At 40.3% G+C, this 24,093-nt stretch overlaps 1 protein-coding gene across 1 annotated transcript in view; it reads right to left on the reverse strand.

Moving 5' to 3' along the window:
- The window catches only part of ttn.2 (titin, tandem duplicate 2), a 219,891-nt gene that overhangs the window by 87,799 nt on the left and 107,999 nt on the right, over positions 1 to 24,093 (reverse strand). Inside the window, exons 109-134 of the mRNA XM_059342393.1 lie at positions 23,491 to 23,754; positions 22,079 to 22,218; positions 21,770 to 21,896; positions 21,338 to 21,604; positions 20,962 to 21,228; positions 20,587 to 20,853; positions 19,390 to 19,529; positions 17,898 to 18,024; positions 15,646 to 15,788; positions 13,062 to 13,185; positions 11,990 to 12,256; positions 10,795 to 10,892; positions 10,136 to 10,304; positions 9,748 to 10,017; positions 8,768 to 9,034; positions 8,379 to 8,657; positions 7,236 to 7,644; positions 6,439 to 6,563; positions 5,682 to 5,948; positions 5,225 to 5,494; positions 4,440 to 4,739; positions 3,275 to 3,577; positions 2,974 to 3,161; positions 2,134 to 2,248; positions 1,232 to 1,519; positions 461 to 612 (exon numbers count right to left, since the gene is read on the reverse strand). Of these exons, the coding sequence (XP_059198376.1) occupies positions 461 to 612; positions 1,232 to 1,519; positions 2,134 to 2,248; positions 2,974 to 3,161; positions 3,275 to 3,577; positions 4,440 to 4,739; positions 5,225 to 5,494; positions 5,682 to 5,948; positions 6,439 to 6,563; positions 7,236 to 7,644; positions 8,379 to 8,657; positions 8,768 to 9,034; positions 9,748 to 10,017; positions 10,136 to 10,304; positions 10,795 to 10,892; positions 11,990 to 12,256; positions 13,062 to 13,185; positions 15,646 to 15,788; positions 17,898 to 18,024; positions 19,390 to 19,529; positions 20,587 to 20,853; positions 20,962 to 21,228; positions 21,338 to 21,604; positions 21,770 to 21,896; positions 22,079 to 22,218; positions 23,491 to 23,754 (5,633 nt within the window). The remainder of the gene's footprint in view (positions 1 to 460; positions 613 to 1,231; positions 1,520 to 2,133; positions 2,249 to 2,973; positions 3,162 to 3,274; positions 3,578 to 4,439; positions 4,740 to 5,224; positions 5,495 to 5,681; positions 5,949 to 6,438; positions 6,564 to 7,235; positions 7,645 to 8,378; positions 8,658 to 8,767; positions 9,035 to 9,747; positions 10,018 to 10,135; positions 10,305 to 10,794; positions 10,893 to 11,989; positions 12,257 to 13,061; positions 13,186 to 15,645; positions 15,789 to 17,897; positions 18,025 to 19,389; positions 19,530 to 20,586; positions 20,854 to 20,961; positions 21,229 to 21,337; positions 21,605 to 21,769; positions 21,897 to 22,078; positions 22,219 to 23,490; positions 23,755 to 24,093) is intronic.

A 24,093-nucleotide genomic window follows, 5' to 3' on the forward strand; every position in this document is an offset into this window, starting at 1 on the left:
GAGAGAGAGAGAGAGAGAGAGAGAGAGAGAGAGAGAGAGAGTGAAATTAAGACGTGAACAGCATTTTAATTAAGTTTATTTTGTGTACTTAATCATTTGTTCATTTTCAAAAATCAAAATCAATTAATCAAATTGTATTTATTGTCATCATATAGTTCACTATACATGAAATTGAAAGTGCCACTGCATAAGGTGCATAGTTATGACAATCATAACACAAAACAACATGAGTAAAAACATTTTAAAAAATACCGAGCTCAAGAAGGACAAAAACAAGAACAAGGACATGTGATGTAATAAATAAGTATAAAAATAAATAAATGGCTACTTAAAATATTTTCTAATAATATCAGGGTTTATTACTCTCCTGGAATCATCTTTTTTTTAGACTTGCTTAAAAGTCCTTATAATGGTTAGAATGTGAGCATAATAATCACACCGTGGAGTCCAGATGTCTTACCTTGACCCAGGTCTTGCGGGTCACGTCCCGTTTTTCCACCTGGTAGCCTGTCAGAGGACTTCCTCCGTCGTGCTCTGGAGCCTCCCAGCTCAGGTGGACGTGCTGTCGCGTCACCTCCAGGACCTTGAAGTCCTTCGGGGCACTGGGCGCCGCTGGAGAACACAAACAGAGAAATAATTCGATTTAAACAAATATTATTTAGCGATAGCATGAGCAACTAACTTAATGTTGTCCTCTCAAGCTTCACCCTCAAACTGTAGTCACTTGGGTAACGCTTTATATTAAGGTCCTTGTAATAACCATTAATTAACAAGTAATAAGGCCCTTGTAAGTCCTTACAAGATGCTTATTAACATTATTGTGTGTTTATAAGCCTATATAAGTGTTAATAATGGCATTATAATACAGCTAATAGCAGGCTATAAGAGATTTATAATAAGAACATTAATAAAAGCCTCATGAGTATCTTATAATTGTTCATAATAGCATTACAAACACCCATAACCCACCCATTATGTCTCTGCCATGCCTTTATTAATCTTTTGTTTGCTTATTGATATTAAAATATACTTTATTGCTCATCTATTATAAGTTAACTATGCACTTGTTCACAGTTAACTATGCTTTTTGCAGCTAAAGGGATCTAAAGCGAGAACAATACCTTATTACTTGTTAATTAATGGTTATTACAAGGACCTTAATATAAGCGTTACCAATATTTCTAATGTAAACTCAGTAAATCTGAAAGAAAAGCAGTTTTTGAAGGCGTACCGATGACATTGACTTCGATGTCTCCGCTGACGGACGTGACGTCGTTCTCCAGCTGCAGGGTGTAGGTGCCTTTGTCGGGGCGGACGCTTGGTGTGACGATCAGCTCCGTGAAGGTGGACCTGGTGGTCATGGTCACACGCTCGTCATCGGTGGACAGCACCTTCTCTCCAAAGGTCCACTTGGCGACGGGGGTCGGGTATCCGGTGATGGGGACTCTGATGGTGAGAGGCTGAGGGACGATCACCTCCAGGCCATCCTTGAAGGCGCTCAGGTCGAAGGTCGGACCCACTGGAGAGGGAACGGAGAGGAATTAAAACACGGAAGAGGAATTAAAACAAGTGTGCTTTACTACATTTTTATGTAAGCCGACTGGTTTCAAAGTTCTTACTTAAGTTGACAACAGTGTTAATTGACAACATTATTAATCAATCATACACTGTAAAAAAAGAAAAGTTGGGTGAACTCAAAATTTCAAGGCAACAAACTTCGATAAAATTTTAAGTTGGACAATTAAACTAAATATTTTAAGTTTTGTTTTTGAGTTTGCACAACTCTGAATTCAGATTTTTGTCAAGTTGTACTAACTGATAATTTTACATTGTAATAACTTTTAATCCTTACTTCTGCTAACTTCTGCAATGTGCTGAATTGGCACGATTGTAACGCCGCTATGAAATGTCAGCTAATGTTGCGACCACAATTTTGAGTTAGCATTGATGCTAATGGCTACTCTTGTAGTTGTAACAAGCGGCGCCGCTAGCATCAGTTAGCCGCTAGCTTTTGCTAATGACCGAATTTCACAGATTTCCCGCATTTCACAACAAAGAAATAAGAGTTAGAAGAACTATTACAAAAAATACAAGTTGGCTTTTTTGCAGTGTATTAGAGAGGGTCTGTCTCACCGTGCAGGTCGTCGGCCAGCAGAGGGCCGATGATGTTTGATGGCTCAGAGATTCCGGCAGCATTTTCAGCAAACACTTTGTAGTTGTACTTGGCTCCATATTTCAAACCAGAAACCTGAAGGAAAGAGTTACAGTTAGTTACATTTACAGAAGACTTTTACTGTGAAAAAGAACCTAGATAGCTTTTATCTTGAAACTACTGCTAGTGGGCAATACAATTTAAAGCAGCTGCTAGAATAATTGTGCTGTGAAGCAGATACTAGAAGACTTTTACTTTAAAAAAGCAGATGGAGGGCTTTTACTTTGAAACTGCTGCTGAAATATTTTAATACTGAAACAATTTCACTTGGAAACAATTGTTTGAGGGCTTTCACTGTGAAGCAGCCATTAAAAAAACAGAGGCTCTTATTTTGAAACCACTGAAACCATTAAAGCAGCTGCCAGAGGGCTTTTTTCTGTGAAAGAACTGCTTTTATTTTGAAGCTACTGCTGGTGGGCATACAATTTAAAGCAGCTGCTAAAATAATTGCACTGTGAAGCAGATACTAGAAGACGTTTACTTTTAAAAATCAGGTGGAAGACTTTCACTTTGAAACTGCTGCTGAAATACTTATTAATACATTGTTGGATTTTACTGTGAAACAGCAATAGAGGCTCTTATTTTGAAACCATTAAAGCAGCTGCCAGAGAGCTTTTTTTTCTGTGAAGCAGAAGGAGGCTTTTACTTTGGAACAGTTGTTGGAAATGTTCACCTCTGAAGCATTCAAGGCATTCAGGGTTTTTTTCTAATCAGTTTCAAACCTCCAACATATCTCATATCAGAAAGAAAGCAGGGTTCACCTTGTAGAAGAGGTCTGGGCAGAGGCGGGCGTTGCAGCGGAGCCACTTGTCGGTGCCTTCCTCGCAGCGTTCGATGATGTAACCAGTGATCATGCTGCCTCCGTTCCTCAGAGGAGTCTCCCAGGAGAGCTGCACCGAGCTCTTGTTCTGGTCCTGCCAGACCAGGTTCTGGGGAGGACTGGGTGGCTCTGCAGGGACGGACACAAGAAGCACAGGAATGATCATCTGTTATGGAACAGCCTTTGAAGTAAATTAAGATTTTACCTCAAAGAACAACAAAGTGTGATGAATCCCGACTCACCGATGGGGTCCATGATCTTGACGGGCTTGGTGGCCGCGCTGGGCTTTCCCTCGCCAGCTTTGTTCTGGGCTTTGACTCTGAAGATGTACTCTTTGTTCTCAATGACGTCGTTGACAATGGCACTGAGCTCGCCGGCTTTGGTAATCTGGACGGGCGTCCACTTCACCGACGTCCTGTCGCGCAGCTCGATGATGTAAGAGGTGATGGGAGAGCCGCCGTCCGACTCGGGAGGCTCCCAGGAGACGGTGCAGCCGAACTTCGAGACGTCTCCAACGATGACGTTCAGAGGAGCCTCGGGAACGTCTGGAAATATTCAGAGAACAGTTCAGTAAACAGCATCATTCTGGGAGGTTATTAACAAATATAATGTATTTATTCCCAGTGTCATGTGTGTAGCAGGGTGGTGCTGATGGAACTGACCTGACCTGATCTTATATTAATATTAATGTTTGTATTCCAATAACTGCTCAAATCCAAATGGTAAACCTCTTATATTAATAATGCTCAAATCAAATTTGGTGTACCTCAAGGATCAATTCTTGGACCACTTATGTTCAGTTTTTTTTAATCCTCCTTTTTTCTTTTCTTTTATCACTGCAACATATAAAAGCTGGTCTAAGAAAAACTAAAAAGATCAAATAGACAATGAATAATATTCAAAAGTAAAAATGTATAAATAAAATATTTGGAATTGATTAATTTGGTCTATGAGCTCATGTCAACTAAATTATATTTATTATAAAAATATCAATAAAAAATAAATAATACTGCAGGAAATACTCTTTATGTGGGCTTTACTTTTGCTGTATTTTATTTTATTATTATTATTATTATTATTATTATTATTATGATTATTATTAAGTTTTGGGTTTTCTTTTTGTACCAAAAAGTTAATTTAAGTTTAATCATTTAGTTACATATGAAATGTTTTTTTATTGTTCATATTTTATTATTATTTTTCTTAGTAACATCAATAATTTTTGTATTTCCAAAGTGTGTACACTGTCTATCAGAGAAATTAATAATGAAATGTATTTTCTTTTTTCTTTATTTAATTTAATTATGGCATTGTTTCATTTATCATTTAGATTTTTTTAAAGTATTCATCACATGTTAAAAGTCTAAAATCAATAAGCAAAAGTTTAGCAGAGGAAGTATTTCTTACCAAACTTGTTCTTGGCCTGTACGGCTTTGTCGGTCTCCACGTTGGGGCCGCTGCCGACCCTGTTCCTGGCACAGACTCTGAACAGGTAGAAGGAGTCCTTCTGGAGGCCGGTCACCGTATACTCTGGACTCTCGGCGTGGTCTGTGGCGAGCGTCCAGGTCTTGCGCTTCACGTCGCGTCTCTCCACCACGTAGCCGGTGACCTTTGCACCGCCATCGCTCTCGGGCTCCTCCCACGCCAGGCTGACCTCGCCGTCGGCGGTGTCGACCACCTGCAGGTTCTTCACGGGTCCGGGGACGTCTAGCGAAAAAAGGACGCAGAGTCACATTTATTTTCAGAAAAGTCGCCTAGAGCAGCTGTTCTCAACCTTGGGGTCAGGACCCCAATTGGGGTCGCGAGATGATTTCTGGGGGTCGCCAAATCATTTTGGAAGTCGGCTCTGTCTCCACTGTGTTAGTGTGTTTTAGTCTTTTTGGTCATTTAATGTCTTTTTAAAAAAAATCATTTTGTGTCTTTTTTGGTCATTTTGGGTCTTTTTTTGATAATTTTCTGGTCAATTTGTGTCTTTTTTTGGTCATTTTGTGTCTTTTTTTGGTCAATTTGTGTCTTTTCTGGGTGATCTGAACTGTGCGTGTGAGATTCTGTTCAGTGAGCGGGGGTCGCGGACAACAGGTCTGGGACTGAAGTGCCCAGTAAATGCAGAGGTTGAATTTCCCCATTGTGGGATTAATAAAGTAATCTTCTTCTTCTAACGTGAGAGTTTTACAACAGCTGAGAGAACTCACCGATGACCTCCAGGTTGATGAAGGCTTCGCCCTCTCCGTGTTTGTTCTTGATGATGATCTTGTAGCGGCCCTCGTCGGACTTCAGCGGGTCCTTGAGCCGGTACTCTGTGCGGTCTGCGGACGTGTAGACATTGTCTTTGGGCAGACTCAGGCTGTTGTACAGCCAGTCAGCCTCGGCCTGTGGGTAGGCGCTGTAGGGCACCGCCATGGTGATGGGCTTCCTGGCGTCTGTGATGTAAGTTTGGTCTGTGGTCTTTATCTGAGGCACAGCTGGAGGAGGACAACAACAACAATAAGGTCACATTAAAGCAGGTAAATGAGATCTACCGGAAACCCAAAATACAAGTAAGAACCTGAAAATGAGCAGAATATGTTCAACTCAGTACTTATCAACCTTTAAATTAGACTTTGAGAACTTTTCATCACTTTAAACCAGTCCAGTGTTCAGATCTCTCACCTGCCAGCTCCAGCTTGGCCTTGGCGTCTTTGTCCTTGACGAGGACTCGGTACTCTCCCTGGTCTCGGGGTCGGATCTCGCAGACCTGCAGTCTGTGGATTTTACCCTCGCTCATCATCTGGAACTTGTCTCCCTGAACGACGGTCATGTTGTTCCTCAGCCACTTCACTTCCTGTCTGTCCTTGTTGAGCTCCACCTCGAACACGACGTCCGAGCCCGGAGGCTCGAACACGTTCTGTGGCGGCCTGACAATCTCCACCGGGGTCTCTGCGCGGCACGAGGACATTCATGTTTAACAACTTAAAAACTTTGGATACATGAAGACACAGAAAAATCACAAGAAATCTCCAAGGCGCTTAAAACAAAACAAAACAAAACTAGTTAATACTGAAAAAGTTAAAAGAAGTTAGAAGAAAGAAACAAAAAATCAAACTTAATAAATAAAAGAAAAGTGGGAATCAGAGTATTCAGTTAAAAAACGTGAAAATGTGGAAAAAAACATGAAACATCCAGCTAATGAGAGAATATTTAAAATAAAATATTAACAACAAAATATTTTTATCTTTGTTTTCTGTATTATTGTTTATTACAGAAAGAGGAGGATCACAGGTCATTTATGTTTTGTCATTTTTTGTTTAAATGTTCTTCACTCATATGTTTTATATGGTTGAAATCATCCAAAAAAAACACAGTGAAACCAACATTGAGTGATCAATAATATAATAATAATATAATATAACAATAAGTAGAATCTGACCTTCAACGAAGAGTCTGGCTCTGGATCTCTTCTCGTCCACTCCACAGGCGTACTCACACTCGTCATCAGGTCGGCACTCTTTGATACGCAGCGTGCACATCTTCCCCTCTTTTTCAAATGTGTATCTGGAACATAAACAATGAGTGAATTAGGGTGGTAGCTAAGGAGAGTTCCTCTACTCTTAATTGTCTTTTTTAAACGTATAAGGGTTCTTGAAGGGGTTCCTCAATATTTCTGAGAGGGCCCTTGGTAACTGATAGGGTTCCTTAACTCCTATAAGGGTTATTTAAATTTTAAGTGGCTTCTTTAGTCTTGTAAAGGGTTCCTAAAGTTCTATAAAAGGTAATTTAAAATTTCAACAATAGGTGAATTCAGCTGGTAGTTAACTTGGACATAAAATAAAAGCTGGAAGCGTTGGAGTGTCCCATTATTAAAAAAAAGGTAACGCTTTATATTAAGGTCCTTGTAATAACCATTAATTAACAAGTAATGAGGCCCTTGTAAGTCCTTACAAGATGCTTATTAACATTATTGTGTGTTTATAAGCTTATATAAGTGTTAATAATGGCATTACAAACACCCATAACCCACCCATTATGTCTTTGCCATGCCTTTATTAATCTTATTTTGTTTGCTTATTGATATTAAAATATACTTTATTGCTCATCTATTATAAGTTAACTATAAGTTAACTATGCTTTTTGCAACTACCGGATCTAAAGCGAGAACAATGCCTTATTACTTGTTAATTAATGGTTATTAAGGACCTTATTTTAAAGCGTTACCAAAATAAATACCTGGGTCCTTCTCTAATCTCGCGTCCGTTCCTGTACCACTTGGCCTCGGCCTTCTCTTTGGTCAGCTTGCAGGTGAACTCTGCGTCCTCGAACTCGATGATGGTCTGGTCCTTCAGGTGCATGCTGAAGTCGGTGGGCGCCTCGCTGATGATCAGCTCGGCCACAGACTTGTTGTCGGCGGCCACGGCGGTGTACTCGCCCTCGTCGGCCAGCGTGCAGTCTTTGATGGTCAGAGTGTGTTTCTCTTTGTCCACTCTGTACACGATGCGTTTGCTGAAGGCGATCTCCTCGCCGCCCTTCATCCACTTCAGAGTGGCGTTGGGTCGGTTCACCTTGCAGGAGAAGCTGACGGTCTTCTTCTCCTGAGTGTCGATGTCCTCCAGAGGAACCACAATCCTCAGACTCTCCTCTGCAGAGCACAAACATCAGCAGTTCATTACACAAACAAAACAACAACAACAACAACAACAACAACAGAGAAAAGGCTTTAGCATTATAAAAACAATAAATGAAGAAATTAACCCTTTATCAGGCAAAGAACTATATTTGGTAGTTAGAGCCAGGTAATATTTCGAGAAAAAAGTTGCAAATTTACTAGATTAAAGTGGCAAATCTACAAGAAAAAAAGTCGCAGATTTAAGAGATTTAAAGTGGCAAATCTGAGCGAAAAAAGTCGCAGATTTATGAGAAAAAAGCAACTTTTTTCTCCCAGATTCACCACTTTAAATCTCATAAATCTGTGCATTTTTTTCTCGTAGATTTGCCGATTTAATCTCGTCAATTTTTTTCTCAAAATGTTATTTTCGTATGTTTTTTTTTACACATTCTGGCAGTATGTAATATCCTCCAATATTCTCTAGGGTGGAAATTTGGAAATTTGCAAGTATTTCAATGAGTGCCCTATTAAGGGTTAAAGTGGTGAATCTGGGGGAAAAAAGAGCTACCTACAGACGCTTTTGATAGACATTCTAAGCGCCCAATAAACGGCTCTGGAGGATCGTAAACCACGCCTCCTCTACGGAGAAATGAACGGCTGGTTTCCACACTAGATCTCATTTGTGATTAGTCTGGTGTTAGCCAGGCTAGAAATGAGTCCCAGCAGTCAGCAGAGCAAACAGTTGTGAGGTTTGTTGTGTCTCTGACCTTTGACGGTGAGGTTACAGGAGCTCTTGGCGTGCTCTCCTCTCTGGTTGGTCAGGTTGATGTTGTAGTTGGATTCATCTCCCTTCTGAGCGTCTCTGATCCTCAGGGAGAAGACGTTGTCCCTCTGGACCATCACGTACTTGCTGCTCTCGAATATCGTCTCCTCGTTCTTCAGCCACTTGGCCTTCGCTCCCTCTGTGTTCACCTCGCAGTTCAGGACCACTTCCTGTCCCTCTTTGGCCTCCGTGTCCTTCAGTGGCGTGATGACCTTCAGTTTCTCTGCAGGAAGAAAAACATCTCAGACATCAGTATGGAGCAAAACCAAATAAAAAACAAAAAAATAAGCCGGTCGTTGCCTGCTCGGGCCCTAATAAACATGCCGGCCTTACCAAGCACCGTGAGGTCGGCGCTGGCTCTGGTGGTTCCGATCAACACCACGTATCCGCCCTCGTCTTTCAGCTCGCTGTTCTTGATGACCAGCGTGCGTCTCTTGCCGTCGCTGACCATCTGGTATTTGTCTCCCTCCTCCAGCTCTTTGTCGTCCTTCAGCCATTTCACCTGGAAGGTTTCCTTGGAGACGGAGCAGGTGAACTCTGCCTTCTCGCCCTCCACCACCTCCTGGCTCTGCGGCCGGGAGATGAACTCCGCGGCAAGCTCTGAAACAGGAAGAGGAGGATCGCAGGTCAGTGGGTTTCAGGGATTTAAAATTTTGGTAACGCTTTATATTAAGGTCCTTGTAAGTCCTGGAAAATGCACATAAAAATTTGTACGCTTGTTAGAAGTGGTTTTTGCCTTTTTCGAAAAAAAGTTAATGTACATGACTGCGTTAAATGTTTCCCAATTGAATTCCTGAAGGCATACTTTCTCTAATTGGTCCGATTAACAACCTACTTTTTAAAACATTTTTTTCTTCTCTCTTGCTCAATCTCTATTCTGTTTTCTGACAGATTAGCCTATTACACTGCCATCTTCTGACCAAAGTACGTTACTGCAGCTTGGTTCATTTGCTCTAAGTCAGCTGATCGAAATTAACTAATTTGCATGTTCTTTAATGCAACATTTTAAATCTCTTAAATCTGCTACTTTTTTTCTTGTAGATTTGCCACTTTAATCTAGTAAATCTGTTACTTTTTCCTCGAAATATTACCAGAAGTTACCAAATATAGTTCTTTGCCTGATAAAGGGTTAAAGGATCTTTAACTTAAACAAAGTGCTCCTTTTCTTCTTTAGCGGTTTCCTTTGTTCCTAACGTTCTAGAGAGGTTCCTCAATATTTCTGAGGGGTGCCTTGATACTCTTAAGGGATTTTATGAAAATCTAGTTTCACACTTTCATTATGTGTTGTCTCAGTGTTTCAATGTTTTTTTTACCGTTAATCTTGAGGTTTCCGGAGGTCTTGATGCTGGGACTCAGCCTGCAGTTGTACTCTCCGACGTCGGCCATCTTCAGGTCCTGGATGAGGAGGATCCTCCTCTTCCCGTCCACAATGTGCTCGTAGCGGCCGCCCTCGGGCAGCTCCTCGTCTCCTTTGTACCACCTCACGTCAGCGCTGGGTTTGGACACCTCACAGATCAGCTTCACGCTGTCCGTCTCTGTTCCCTCCACGTTGGACAAGTTCTTACTGAACCTGGTCTCCTCCTCTGCAGAGACAACAGACAGCGTCAGAGATTATTTAACAAACAGTCTGGTTCATTACATACTGTCGTTATGCACTTCATGTGTTTTTTTATAATAATCAGAAGAAGAAGAAGACCTTACCGACAACAGTGAGCATGCCGGAGGACTTGGAGGTCTTTGCGTCACATTCGTATTCCGCCTCGTCATCAAACACCGACTTGTGGACGATGAGGATGTGTTGGCGACCTTGAGCGATAATTTCGTACTTCTTTCCCTTTCTGATTTCACTTCCATCTTTAAACCAGCGGACCTGTGAGACGGCAGGAGAGCTCAGAGAGGGTTCTTCTAAAAGTTTAACCCTTAATAGGACACTCATTGAAATACCTGCAAATTCCAAATTTCAACCCTAGAGAATATTGGAGGATATTACATACAGCCAGAATGTGTAAAAAAAACATACGAAAATAATATTTTGAGAAAAAAGTTTACAAGATTAAAGTGGCAAATCTACGAGAAAGAATGTGCAGATTTCTGAGATTTAAAGTGGTGATTCTGCGAGAAAAAAGCTTTTTTCTCGTAAATCTGTGACTTTTTTCACGCAGATTTGCCACTTTAAATCTCTAAATCTGCAACTTTTTTTCTTGTAGATTTGTCACTTTAATCTAGTAAATATGCAACTTTTTTCTTGGAATATTTTTATTTTTTATTTTGGATATCCGCTGAAGTTACCAAATACGGTTCTTCGCCCGATAACGGGTTAACCTTTTATTCTTATTCTTATTTATTCTTTATGAACTCACCTTGACGTCCTCTCTGGAAACTTCACATTCAAACCTGGCAGATTCCTTCTCTTTGACCTCGACATCATGGAGCGGCTTAGAGAACTCGATATGTGGAGCTGCAGACATAAAACAGGTCACAATCACTCTTCAGCAGATCTCATAGGTCTTTTTTACATTTCATGAGGTTCCTTTAGTCTAGCAATGGGTTCCTAACATTCTATAGAGGTAGAGAACTTAATATTTCTGAGGGCTCTCTTGGTGCTGATAGGGTTCCTTAACTCTTATAAAAAGTTACTTCCTTCTGATGAGAGTTCCTTAACTTTTGGTTGTTTTTTTTAATCGTAAAAAGGGCCTAAAGAGGTTCGTCAATATTTCTGAGAAGTCCCTTGGAACTGATAGGGTTCCTTGACTCTTATAAAGAGTTCTTTACATTTTAAAGGGGGTAATTAAGTTAATTAAAGAATCTTTAAGTGGCTTCTTTAGTCTTATAAAGGGTTCCTAAAGTTCTACAGACGTTCCTTTTTTATATTTCTGTGTGGTGCCTTGATACTGACAGGGTTCCTTAACTCAAAGTTTCTTTACATTTTAAGTGGCTTCTTTATTTTTGAAAAAGGTTCCTAAAGAGGTTCCTTAATATTTCTGAGGGGTGCCTTGATACTAACAGGGTTCCTTGACTCTTACAAAGGTTCTTCAAATTGTAAGTAGTTACTTTAGTCTTGTAAAGAGTCCCTAAAGTTCTATAGAAGTCCCTTGACATTTCTGTGGGGTCCCTTGATACTGACAGGGTTCCTTGACTCTTACAAAGGTTCTATAAATCGTAAGTGGCTTCTTTAATCTTATAAAGGGTTCCTAAAGTTTTACAGAGGTTCCTTAATATTTCTGAGGGGTGCCTTGGTACTGACAAGGTTCCTTAACTCTTATCAAAGTTTCTTTACATTTTAAGCGGCTTCTTTATTTTTATTTTATTTTATTTTTTGTCTTATTAAGGTTTCCTAAAGAGGTTCCTTCATATTTCTGTGGGGTGCCTTGGTACTAACAGGGTTCCTTAACTCTTATCAAAGTTTCTTTAAATTTGGAATGGCTTCTTTAGTCTTGTAAAGGGTTCCTAAAGAGGTTCCTTTATATTTCTGAGGGGTGCCTTGATACCGACAGGGTTCTCTTAACTCTAATAAAGGTTCTCTATAAACGTGTTCTGTGCCTCAGTGGTACTCACGTTCCACATTGAGGAAGCAGGAGGTTTTGAAGTCTTTGGCGTCGCAGGCGTAGGTTCTAGAGTCGTCCATGGTGCAGTCGTGGATGAGCAGCGCTCTCTTGCGGCCGTCGATGATCATCTCGTACTTCTTGGTCTTGCGGATGTCCTGTCCGTCCCGGAACCATCGTACTTCTGCGTTCTCTCTGGAAACTTCACACTCTAGCGTGGCGGTCGCTTCCTCTTCCACTGTCTGGTCCTGCAGAGGCTTTGTGAACTCCACGGGCGGTTCTGAACGCACATAAGAACACAGGTTAGTTGTCTACAGTACAGGACAGAGTCTGGAAAGATCAAGTTTAGAGAATATAATCTGTGCGCCACGTGAACGTAAAAATGGTTAAAGTGTTTGACTTTCTCACATCTCAAACACATTCTAAAGCTACATATACCGGCTACAGCTGCAACACTTCTGAGGGAAACAAAACACTTTTCATTTTCGTAATGTAACTCTTAAAATAGCAGGTTTCTAATGGAAGTTTTTGTGAAGTATACGTCATAGAGTTTTTGGTAACGCTTTATATTAAGGTCCTTGTAATAACCATTAATTAACAAGTAATAAGGCCCTTGTAAGTCCTTACAAGATGCTTATTAACATTATTGTGTGTTTATAAGCTTATATAAGTGTTAATAATGGCATTACAAACACCCATGACCCACCCATTATGTCTTTGCCATGCCTTTATTAATCTTATTTTGTTTGCTTATTGATATTAAAATATACTTTATTGCTCATCTATTATAAGTTAACTATAAGTTAACTATGCTTTTTGCAACTACCGGATCTAAAGCGAGAACAATGCCTTATTACTTGTTAATTAATGGTTATTAAGGACCTTATTATAAAGCGTTACCGTGTTTTTTTTATTTGTTCATGGACAAAACCCAGTGCAGAAGTTCCATTGGAAATCTGCTGATGTAAGGGTAACTTTAAAGTGTTTTGCTATCGTCTCAGTTTCAGATGTGTTTCACCTGCAGTGATGTCACCAGGTACCGCCACGTGCTGGAGAACGCTCCTACATCACGGCGGCGAGGTTACCTTTAACGATGAGGTTGGCATCCGTCTGGAAGTCCTTGGCGGTGAGTTTAACTTGTCCGGCTTCACTCAGCTGGACGTCCCTCAGAGTCAGACTGTGGACTTTATCCTCCGCCTTCAGCACCACCTGTCCAACACACAGAGGGTTATACCTGCCCTGAGGAAAGTCTGTCAGGTTCAATTTAAAGAAATGATTCAACATGCCCTCAGTACTGTCTGGAAGGTTATAAAGAACAATGAGTTTAACCTGCCCTCAGTACTGTCTGTAAGGTTATTAAAAAAAACAATGATTCAACCTGCCCTCAGTACTGCCTGTAAGGTAATAAAAAACAATGAGTTTAACCTGCCCTACCAAGGAAGGATCCTTGGCTTTGGGATACAGCCAGTTATTAGATTCACCACTCAGCACAGAGGGTTTTACTGGCCTGAGTACTACCTGTCAGGTTCAACAGACTCAGCTGAAGGATTGGAGTTGAGGATTTTACCTTCAAGATAAGGTCAGATATTGGGTTTTGTCAACCAGGTTCAAAGAACAGAGTCTATGACATTTGGGGTTTTATGTCCCTGAACTCCACCTGTCAGGTCCACAGTGTACACTAAGAGTCAGCCAGTGTGTGTGTGTGTGTGTGTGTGTGTTTTAATTCCTGAGTAATGTCTGAGGACACAGTGATTACGGGGGATTATTTTCAACAGTCTAGCAGAATTTTTGCTTTAATCTCCCTGAACATTGTCTGAGAGGTTCACAGAGTTAAAGTGAGAGAGAAGTTTTGTGCTCTCAGGTCTCCAGCACGTACGGGGCGAGTCAGCTGAGTCCTGACAGCTAAAACGAACGCAGGCAGCTGCTTTCCTTCCCCCAATTTAAACAGCTCGACCTTTGACACCCAACGGCTGATTTTACCACACATCCAGACTGTATTTCACTCCGGGCATAATTCACTACAGAGCATTTCAACATGGATACCATGTGTTCAAATCCTTTATAGGAGCTAATGATATCTTTACTGTTGTTGTTTTTAAAGAATAACTACAGAAAAACAATTTAAATGATTTGTATTTATTGGTGTTTGTCATTAATATGCACTATATATTTGTTTGTCTCTATTTAATTTGTCTTGGATATTTTTATGTTTACTTTTGTCTCACAGGGAAAACGAGTGGCTGTTTTTTAAAGAAGAGATTCTACCATTTGATCTGGTCGGCTACAAAATAGATAATATTCATTCAAGTGATAAATAAGGTACAAAATGTGTGTGTTGTTAGAGTCTTATGTTCTGCTGCTGAGTGCAGAAAGTCAACTGTGATTGATACAAATTAAAATAAGGGGAGATTTTTGATGTTTTAAACCAATTACAGACTGAATTCCTCCTTCAGATATTATTTAGTGCGTTTAGAGTTTGAGCCAGAGTTTCCCATGTCAAGACAAGAATCTGAACAATTGTGATTGTTTGTTTGTTTGTTTGTTTGTTTGTTTGTTTGTTTGTTGGGTGTTTGACATGTTGAGCTGTTTTATTGTTGTATTGATCTCTTGGAGGTGATGTTTACTACTTATTTTTATCCTAAAAAGATACAAAAAAAAAAAAAAAAACACTGAAATGTGTCTGAAGTTCTCCTCACTGAAACTAAATCTTTGGCTCAAAAAACTTGTGTGTTCTCTCAGTTTTATTTATGAACAAAAATTAAAGCACCAAATCTTTATTAACCTCTAAATCTTTGAATTTCCAGTTTAAACTTTGAGGTGAGCAGATTTAATGTCTCATATGGATTGTTTCATTGTTCTGTCAGTAATAATAATAGTATTTTTCATGTTGGTTTGACTGACATTTTAATTTCTAAGCGCGTTATTGTGTTTACTACATAGTGAATCTGGTTTGATGGTTTTAGGATGAGTTTAACTGAAGACTGACCAAAGATAAAAGCAGTAAATGAATGTGTGATGTAAACAGGAGCTGTTTCAGTCTGTGTGATAAAATAAAGAGCTTAAAATCAGCACTAAATGTTTGTTTACTCACTTTAGCTTCATGTTATATTTAAAGACAACAGCAAAACAACCTTGAGCTCTCACACAGTCACACAGCCAATCCAAAGGGTTTTTAAATCAAAGAGCATGTAACATGCAGTAAATCACACTTGCACAACCAGTGGAGAGATCATGTTTCCTCAGAAAGCTCAGAGATCTAAAGTTACATCCCACAATCATCAAACTAATCTGACTGGACATCGTTTCAGGGCCTGGACTCGCTGCAGTGAGCTCTCAAACTCTGACTTCAGCATGAAAACAAACATTTACAGCCTGTTGTGTGATTTTAAAGCTGTAGCTGTCACACTGCTCCTGTTGCCACCTGCCCGGCCGCTCGGCCTCCTGCAGCTGTTAAAAATAACCCCGCAGAAACGCTTGCAGGGCAGAAAAGTCTCCCTGCCTGCGTTATCTCAAAACCAGGATCGAATGCTCAGCTGGAATCCTGAAGCTCAAGCAGCAGGCCCTTATATGAAGACAGGCTGTACACACAGAGAGGGAAACACGGGCCCAGGGGCTCTGGACTCTGGATGTCAACAGGCGGGAAGGGTTCAGGAAGTGTGTTGGACTTACTCTGTCGCTTGGTTCCAGCTTGGTACCCCCCAGGAACCACTCGACAGCAATGCCTTCGTAGGACAGCTCGCACTCGAATGTGGCGGTCTCTCCGGCGGTCAAGGTGACGTCGTTCAGAGGCCGGGCCAGGCCGATCACTCGGGCTTTGGATTGAGGAGAAGACATGATTAGTCCTCACCCTGAAACGGGTCAATAGATCCAAAAACTCGTCAGTGAAGCGGCTACTCCTCAGAGCTGCTCCTCATGGTGGTTGAACTGACGGCCGTTGAAGCCCTCAGGACAACTGAACACAGGCACCCGGGGATCTGCGCTGGGGGGCCGAGCTCATTAGCATACGACCTGCCGTCAGATGTATATGGCCGGCAGGAACCAGTGAGGGCCGGGGTCGCGTCCTCCCCCCTGCCAATCGCTGCGGCCCTGCTCTAGATAAGGCATGCGGCTTCTAAAATAACCGAGGTGCCCGATTGGCCGAGAGCCCACCTCTGCCAAACCCATCAGTGGGACTCAATCTGCTCCTGTCAATCAGCCGCCTGCAATTTTCCTGGAAAAGGAGAATGTGGAGCTCCCGGCCGGAGTTACCCAACGTCACGCCGCAGAAAACTGCCACATCACCGAGCAGCGTGTCGTAACGCCGGAGCGTCTCTGATGTAACCAATCCAGGATGTCAGTTTGGATTAACAAGCTGCATCAACTATTTACAGCAGCTTCTTCACATGCCGGAATTAAAGAGGCTCAACAAGCGAGCTGTCAGCCAGAGTCGTTTACAGCCGTCATCTGCTCTGACTGACAGCTGCTCATTAACACTTTATTAACACTGCACAACAATCTGCATCTGAACCAGTTAGAGGAGTTCAGTTTAACGTTCTACAGGCTTTATGATTTATTTTACAGTCAATGACACTTTAATTGTGTGCATTCATATCATAATAAAATCCAGGAAACTTCACGTCTGCTGAAACTCTTTTAAATCAAAGCTGAACTCTTTTCTGTTCTAGAGCCTTCACATGTTATTTCCAGTAAGCAGCTGGGATCAGCTCTCTCTCCGTACGGCTGTTTTTAGACGTTACACATGAGGCTGAATGACTCGTTCAGATGGAGGTTTTGTTGCAGTGTATAATATATTTAATTCCTGTTATATGTTTTATGTCTTACTGGCACAAATCTTGAAGACACAAATTCTAGTTTTGCTGCAGGTGACGTTGGGTAACAGAATATACAGAATAACTCTTTCATTGGTTGGTTGAGAACGGCTCAATAAAGTGACTCGATCTTTGTTTGATAAGATAAAGTCACTTTACTCTAAAGACAATAGTTATTTCTCCCCTGGTGAGAGGTAGAGTCTCTCTCTCTCTCTTTCAAAAGCTTTTTAAAACTAAAATGTTCTTGTTAATTATTTGTCAGATAACAAAAGGAATTCTTGTTTTTATATCCAGATTTGAGACGGAAATTAATCATGCGAACATTCAACCACGAAAACTAATTTTTCTGTAAATAACTATAGTTTGACTCTTGATCGAGAAATAATAATGTGCTTTTGTAAAAGAGTAAATCTGAAAATTAATGGATAACAATTATTATTATTATTATTATATGTTAGCATAAAAAATATCATTTGCGTTAAAGAGCTTCTAGATACTGCTGTATTAAACATTACAGAAACATGAAACATGATTTTGGTAATTATTAATGCTGTCGATTCAGGACAGCTGTGGTCTAATACATTTGTTAAGCACTGTTTATAAATGCAGATTTTTATTGACAGTAAAAATGAAATTAATCTTTAATTTCAGACCAAATGTCCTTTTTCAATTTGCTACAAAACGAATAAATGTCATGAAAAGACTCAAAACATGATGAAAAAATAATACATGACATATAATCTATTAAATGTTTTTCTGAAGGACACGAGGAGTAATAATTCAGTTTATAACAACCAGATCAAAACAAAAGTTTGTTTTTGGAATTACACATACTTACGAAAATTGTTCAGATCCAAACCAAAATCTCATGTTTATGTTCATTATAAAGCAGCCTCTAAAAGTTGATTCTTGTTTTCAGCCAACCAATCAGGACGCAGCACCAACATGAAACTATTTCCAGAATCTGGAGAGTCAGGTTACTGTGTTCTTGTGAATGTAAAGTGATCCAAACAGAAACCAGAGTGTCGTCTGCAAAGAGGCGGACTTTTCATGTCCAATAACAAATGTTTTCAAAAAACTGTGTGCAGTTGATGTCAGTGTTGTCTGTGTCACCTTTGACCCTGAGCTGAGCCGTAGATTTGGCGTTCGCTGCCGAGAAGTCGATGCTTCCAGCCATGTCCAGTTTACAGTTGTAAAGGATCAGGATGTGTCGGGGGCCCTCTTCCTTGATCTCCACATCCTGAGAACCAAACAATCATCCGTCAAACTCATTCTCCAAAGAATATTTCGGTAACGCTTTATATTAAGGTCCTTGTAATAACCATTAATTAACAAGTAATAAGGCCCTTGTAAGTCCTTACAAGATGCTTATTAACATTATTGTGTGTTTATAAGCTTATATAAGTGTTAATAATGGCATTACAAACACCCATGACCCACCCATTATGTCTTTGCCATGCCTTTATTAATCTTATTTTGCTTGCTTATTGATATTAAAATATACTTTATTGCTCATCTATTATAAGTTAACTATAAGTTAACTATGCTTTTTGCAACTACCGGATCCAAAGCGAGAACAATGCCTTATTACTTGTTAATTTATGGTTATTAAGGACCTTATTATAAAGCGTTACCAGTATTTCTTATGGAGTTCTATTTAATAAATAAAGAATTAACCCTTTGAACCCAAGCACTTTGTTTAAAAGGCACTTTTTCTTTTAAAAATTACCAAAATTAAACAACTCATCAAAGCCTGAAACTCCAAAAACAGAAATGTTGTAATCATATGTGATGAGTCGGGAAAAATAACCAAAACTAACTTAAAATAATGATATTTTCTTGTTTGTCTGTTTCTTGTTTCTTTTAATATTCATTTATTTATTTTTATTATATTATTTTATTATTATTATTATTATTTTATATTTTTAATTTCATTATTGTTTTTTATTTTATTTTGTTGTTGTTTCCGGTCCTATTGTTTTGCTTGAAAAATGAATATCTTTGTAATCCGTGCTGCAAAAATGAAAATGGCGAATGAAAATTTTTTATAAATAAAAAAAAAGTATCAATTAAAATAATAATAATAATAATGATATTTCATTAAAAACACTTACAGTGAGTAAAATATCTCATACTCCTTATTGGGGTTAAACTGAGCGTTCCTGAATCAAATGAAAGGATTTTTTCTGGTTTAAATAAAAATAGTGATACTGCAGAGTACAGCTTTCACCTTTTTTCTTTTTACTTCTGTCTGCTTTTTGTTTTGTTTTGTTTTGTTTTTTTCTCTAACCTGCTTTGGGGGTGGGGGGTGGGAAGGAGGGGGTAATTGTTTGGGTTGTTATGTACCTGGATGTTTTGAAAATGAACAAATATATGTATATACGTTTGTCTGTTTACCCTATGTTTTTGTTATTTACTTTGTGAATATATACCTTGAAAAAAAGGGGGGGAAAAATGCAAGGTACAATATTGAAAAGAAAACGAAATGACTCATTATGTTTGTGAAAGTAAGAAGCCTTGCAATAAAGTATTAAAAAAGAAAATGAATAAATAAAGTAGTTGGTAAATAAAAATAGTGACGTCTCTTATTGGTGTCTGATCTTACAGCGGACGGGTGCAGCGTCTCTCCCTTCAGCTTCCAGACGGCGTGCAGGTCCTCCGCTGAAATCTCCGTCTCAAACTTGGCCGTCTCGAGCTCGGTGACCTCGGCGCTGTAGAGCGGGCGGAGCACCTTGATGTCGCGCTCTACAAAGGGTCAAAACAGACGTTAGAGAGAAACAAAGAGCCAGAGATCTCTCAGAGGAACCAGAGGAGACAGAGCCGTCGGACACGGAGAGAAATACAACTCAAAATGATGGATGAGGACGGACAGCGAAGAGGAAGGACAAGCAGCGGACGCTCTCATTCAGAGCATCTTACAGTTGGTGCAAAAGCAGAAGATGATGAATAAATCTCATCAATAATCCAACATGAAACATCTCTGCAGCAGATTAAATGTCTTATAAGGCATTATAACTGGATTATTAATGCTTATGAGGACATTTATAAAACATTTGAATCAGGTCAGAAAAATCTAAATGTCAAAATGTATTTCTTGACAACTGAACAAAACCAAATGAATGAAGCTTACACCAACTTTGACTTTTACTACTTTCTTTTGTTCAAAAATAAAAAAAGAAAGAAAGAAAGAAAAGATGCTAGTTTGAGCTCTTAATCCTGTTTGTTTGCTACTATTGGTGATTATTAAGTTTTTATTTTTTTGCTGGAGGAAATAGAGATCTTGCTGGTAAGAAATTGCACCATATTATTATAAATATTCATAATGACTTAAATAAAAATAAGTTAGTAAAAAGTGTACAAGTGCAGATATGAACATTATAAGATGTATATGAATGCTGATATGGACGTCTGAGTGACGAGACATTAACATAATATTTATGTCTCCAGAGTTCATATTAGTTTCTTTATACATTTATAATGGAGATGTTCAGGGTTGGATTATGATAAGTCACAAACATTAGAAATAAATTAAAAAAAAGGTTTAAAAATAAAGTCCAGATGCAGGTTATTAATGTATATGAAGACTTGTATGGACGTCTGAGTGAAGAGACATTAACATTGTCTTTATGTCTCTGCTGTTTCTTCAGAGTCCATAAAGTTTTCTTTATACATTTATAATGCAGAGTTGGATTATGAGTGACAGACAGGATGAGGGAACAGTTATGGAGGAGAGAGGCGGGGTTTCGGTGGACGGGGTCTGATCCGGGTTCTGAGGGCGGGGCCGGCCTGCAGCAGGTTTTACCTTCGATGCTCAGGTCGGCTGTGGTTTTGTCGGTGCCACAGTCGCAGGTGAACGCTCCCATGTGGCTCTTCGCCGCCTTCTTGATGACCAGCGTGCGCTTCTTGCCGTCAGATTGGACGAGAATGTTCTTAGAGGGAAATATTTCGTTCCCGTCTTTGAACCACTTGACCTCGCCTGCGGCCTTGCTCAGCTCACAGGACAGGGTCACCTCGTCCTTCTCCACGGCCGTGTAGTTCTGCAGCTTGACGGTGAAATACAGGTCGCCCTCTGCAGAGAAACAACCAACAGAATCAGTAACAACCAGGAATAAAAATGCAAATGAGGCGCCAGCTCTGAGGTCACGTCTTCGCTGTCAGAGCTCCCGCTGATACTGACCGAGCACGGTGAGCATGGCCTCGGAGCTCTTGCTCATGGCCTCCACTCTGATCAGGGAGGTGTCGTCGATGGAGACCTCCTTGAAGGCCAGCATGTGGCCCTTCCCATTATCAGACATGTGCACCACCTTGCTCGGGTGCAGGCGCACGTCGTTTTTGTACCAGACCACTGGGATGTTCTCATGAGAGAGTTCAACACTGAACTCTGCCGTTTCACGCTCCTTCACTGTCACATCTTTAATCGGCTTGATAAACTCAAGACGAATACCTGACAAACACAAATTATATATGTATATATGGAGTTAAATCCAAAGTGGTAGATATCAACACTTATACATCATGACAGCGATGTTCCTGCCTGTTCCCAATCCGTTTACCTTTGATAAACAACTTCCCAGATGTCCTTTTGTCTTCAGCATCAAACACGTATTTGCCTTCATCTTCATATCTGGCAGATTTCACAATAAGAGTGTGTTTGTTTCCTTCCACCAGGAGTTCAAACTTATCGTCGTTTGACAACTCTTGAGAGCCCTTCAGCCAGCGGAAGCTTTTGGGCTCTCTGGAAATTTCCAGCTCAAACTTTGCCTCGTCCTTTTCGTACACATGCACGTCAGCCAGCGGAGTAATGAACGAGACCGGAGGCTCTGTAGGTTCAGACAGAGGAGGTTAAAATCAGGACCAAGGGGGACGTTTGGGAATCAAAACTTCGGGTCAGTTGTGCTCAGGATTCATAGAGTGGAGTTATATTGTTGCTTGTTTTTAAGGCTCTGCAGAAGAAGAAGAAGACAGCGTGGGGAATGAGCGCTCACCCTTCACTTTCAGGTTAGCAGAGCACTTGGCGTTGGCGGCGGTAAACACCAACTCGCCAGTTTGTGGCACTTTGCAGTTGTACAACACCAGAGTGTGTTTGGCTCCGTCCTCCACAATCTCAACATCCTGCAGACGACCCACAGACGTCAGCATCAATAAAAACATGATGAACTCACAGAAAAGAGACAGAACAAAGCCGCGCTCATTTACTTGTTTCACATCTCGACCGTGACAGGTCTGACACGTGAAACACTGATCCTGAACTAACGTTTGAGTTTAACCTAAATGAAAGAGAATGTGAGACATACAGCGGACGGACTGAGGAGTTCTCCATTCAGCCTCCACTGGCCGTGCACGTCGTCCTCGCTGAGCTCCACCTCGAAGCGAGCCGTTTCTCCCTCAAACACCTCGGTGCCGTACAAGGGCCGAACCACCTTGATGTGGCGAGCTGACGTTTGAAAAAGGGGAAGAAGTGCTTACTGGAGACGTTCAGACAAGAAACTATTCAAACAAACGGACATAAATACACAAACATGATACACAGACATACACAGACATATAGTTCAACAACAGACAGCCCTCTTTTAGTGCAATCTCTTCATAGGACCAGAAACAAATGGCTCTCAGTTGGGTCAGTTATGACTCAGTATATCGGGCTGGATTATGGAAAGTTTATAATAATATTTATTTTTAGAATAACGAAATCATAGCCCAAAAATAGAGCTGATACAGCAGGTGACGCTTTTTAAAGTTCTGCAAATAGCCAATAAACATCTCTCTGGTCGGGACATTTTCGCTGTATAAGTCTGACTGATACCAACGTCAGTGACTGTCTGTTGTCTGTGTTTAATCTGAAGACTGAGCTATTCTGTCAGCCTTTAGTTTTTGTTTCAGTTACCTGTGTTGAACATGTTGACATGTCTGAGCATTTTTTTGGAAGTCTTCAGAAATATTCTCTATAAAAGTCAATGTATGTTTATTATGTTTTTGTTTGTTTGAAGAGTCAGCAGTGTCTGGTTTTGTTGTTAACAGTCGTGTTGTCACTCAGATTTAGTCAGAACATTGAATCATCCATCTGAGCTAAAGTTCAGGTCAGGAAATTCCTTTTAAAACACTAAAATGTGAATTTATCAGATAACGGAGAAGCAGCTGATTCTTTATTGTTGGTCTTGGCAGAAAACAGACGGTTACAACACCGGGTCCATTTATTTGGACATATTATTCTTAACCCACTAAAGCCTGGAAAGCGGATACGTTGTTTGTAGTATTTGTATAAGCTCTAAAATACTTTTTGAATTTAATTTCTATCTGCTACAGTGGCTGAAAAATCTATTATTTAGTAGAAGCGTTGACACTTCTGTTGAATTTACAGAAAAACTTCAGGTTTTAGGGGCTTATTTTAAAATCGCCCAGAGGTTTTAAGGCATTTTTTACTGAGGAGCCATTTATTTTCATATGGACTTGGAAGATTATTGAGGTTTGTTTCTTTATACAGGGATGGTTCTGTTATCAGAAGTGTCTTTAAGACACACACAGTGACAGAAACATGAAACAGAACAAAAGACACAAGTTATGGTGGACGGACACTACAAGAGAGGACTGATGTCCCCACATTAGTGACAGTGGTGATGAAGAGGTGATGAGATGAACAAGAAGAAGGTGACGGGGTTGGAGGTGTGGAAAGGAGGTGGTGCTTCAGGAACAAACTGTGTTTTTTTACCTTCGATATGAAGCACGGCAGTCGTCTTGTCTGTCCCACAATCACACAAGTATTGTCCTTTGTCTTTGTCTCCAACTTTCTTGATGACGAGGCTCCTGCGTTTGCCCTCAGCCTTAATGGCGACCACCTTAGAGGGCTTAATCTCAGCCTCGCTGTGGTACCACATCACCTCCACGTCTTTGCTGAGCTCGCAATCTAGAGTGACCTCGTCTTTCTCCACTGCAGTGAAGTCCTGCAGCTTCACTGTGAAGTATGCGTCTCCCTCTGGAAGACGGACATTAGTGGGTGACTCTCCATGTCACGTAAATACATAAAACACATAGACAACATATGGATGTGTATATATATATTTATATATATATGGTCCAAACCAAGGTTATTATGGCTAATGGAAAGTAACTGAAAGTGTATTTTGTGGTTATAAACTAACTAAAACAAACTAAACTTGTAAAATGTTCTTTGGTTTCGTCTTTGTCAACTTTTTTCATACAAAAGCCTTTTTGGTTGGTATGAAATCTGTTTATTGAGCTGCTGGTTAGTGAACATGTGAACTTATTGAGACTGGGATGTTACACGACTGTGTGAGTCGATCGCCTTCAAAAA

The sequence above is a fragment of the Centropristis striata genome, chromosome 10, assembly GCF_030273125.1.
Source record: "Centropristis striata isolate RG_2023a ecotype Rhode Island chromosome 10, C.striata_1.0, whole genome shotgun sequence".
NCBI classification, from domain to species: Eukaryota; Metazoa; Chordata; class Actinopteri; order Perciformes; family Serranidae; genus Centropristis; species Centropristis striata.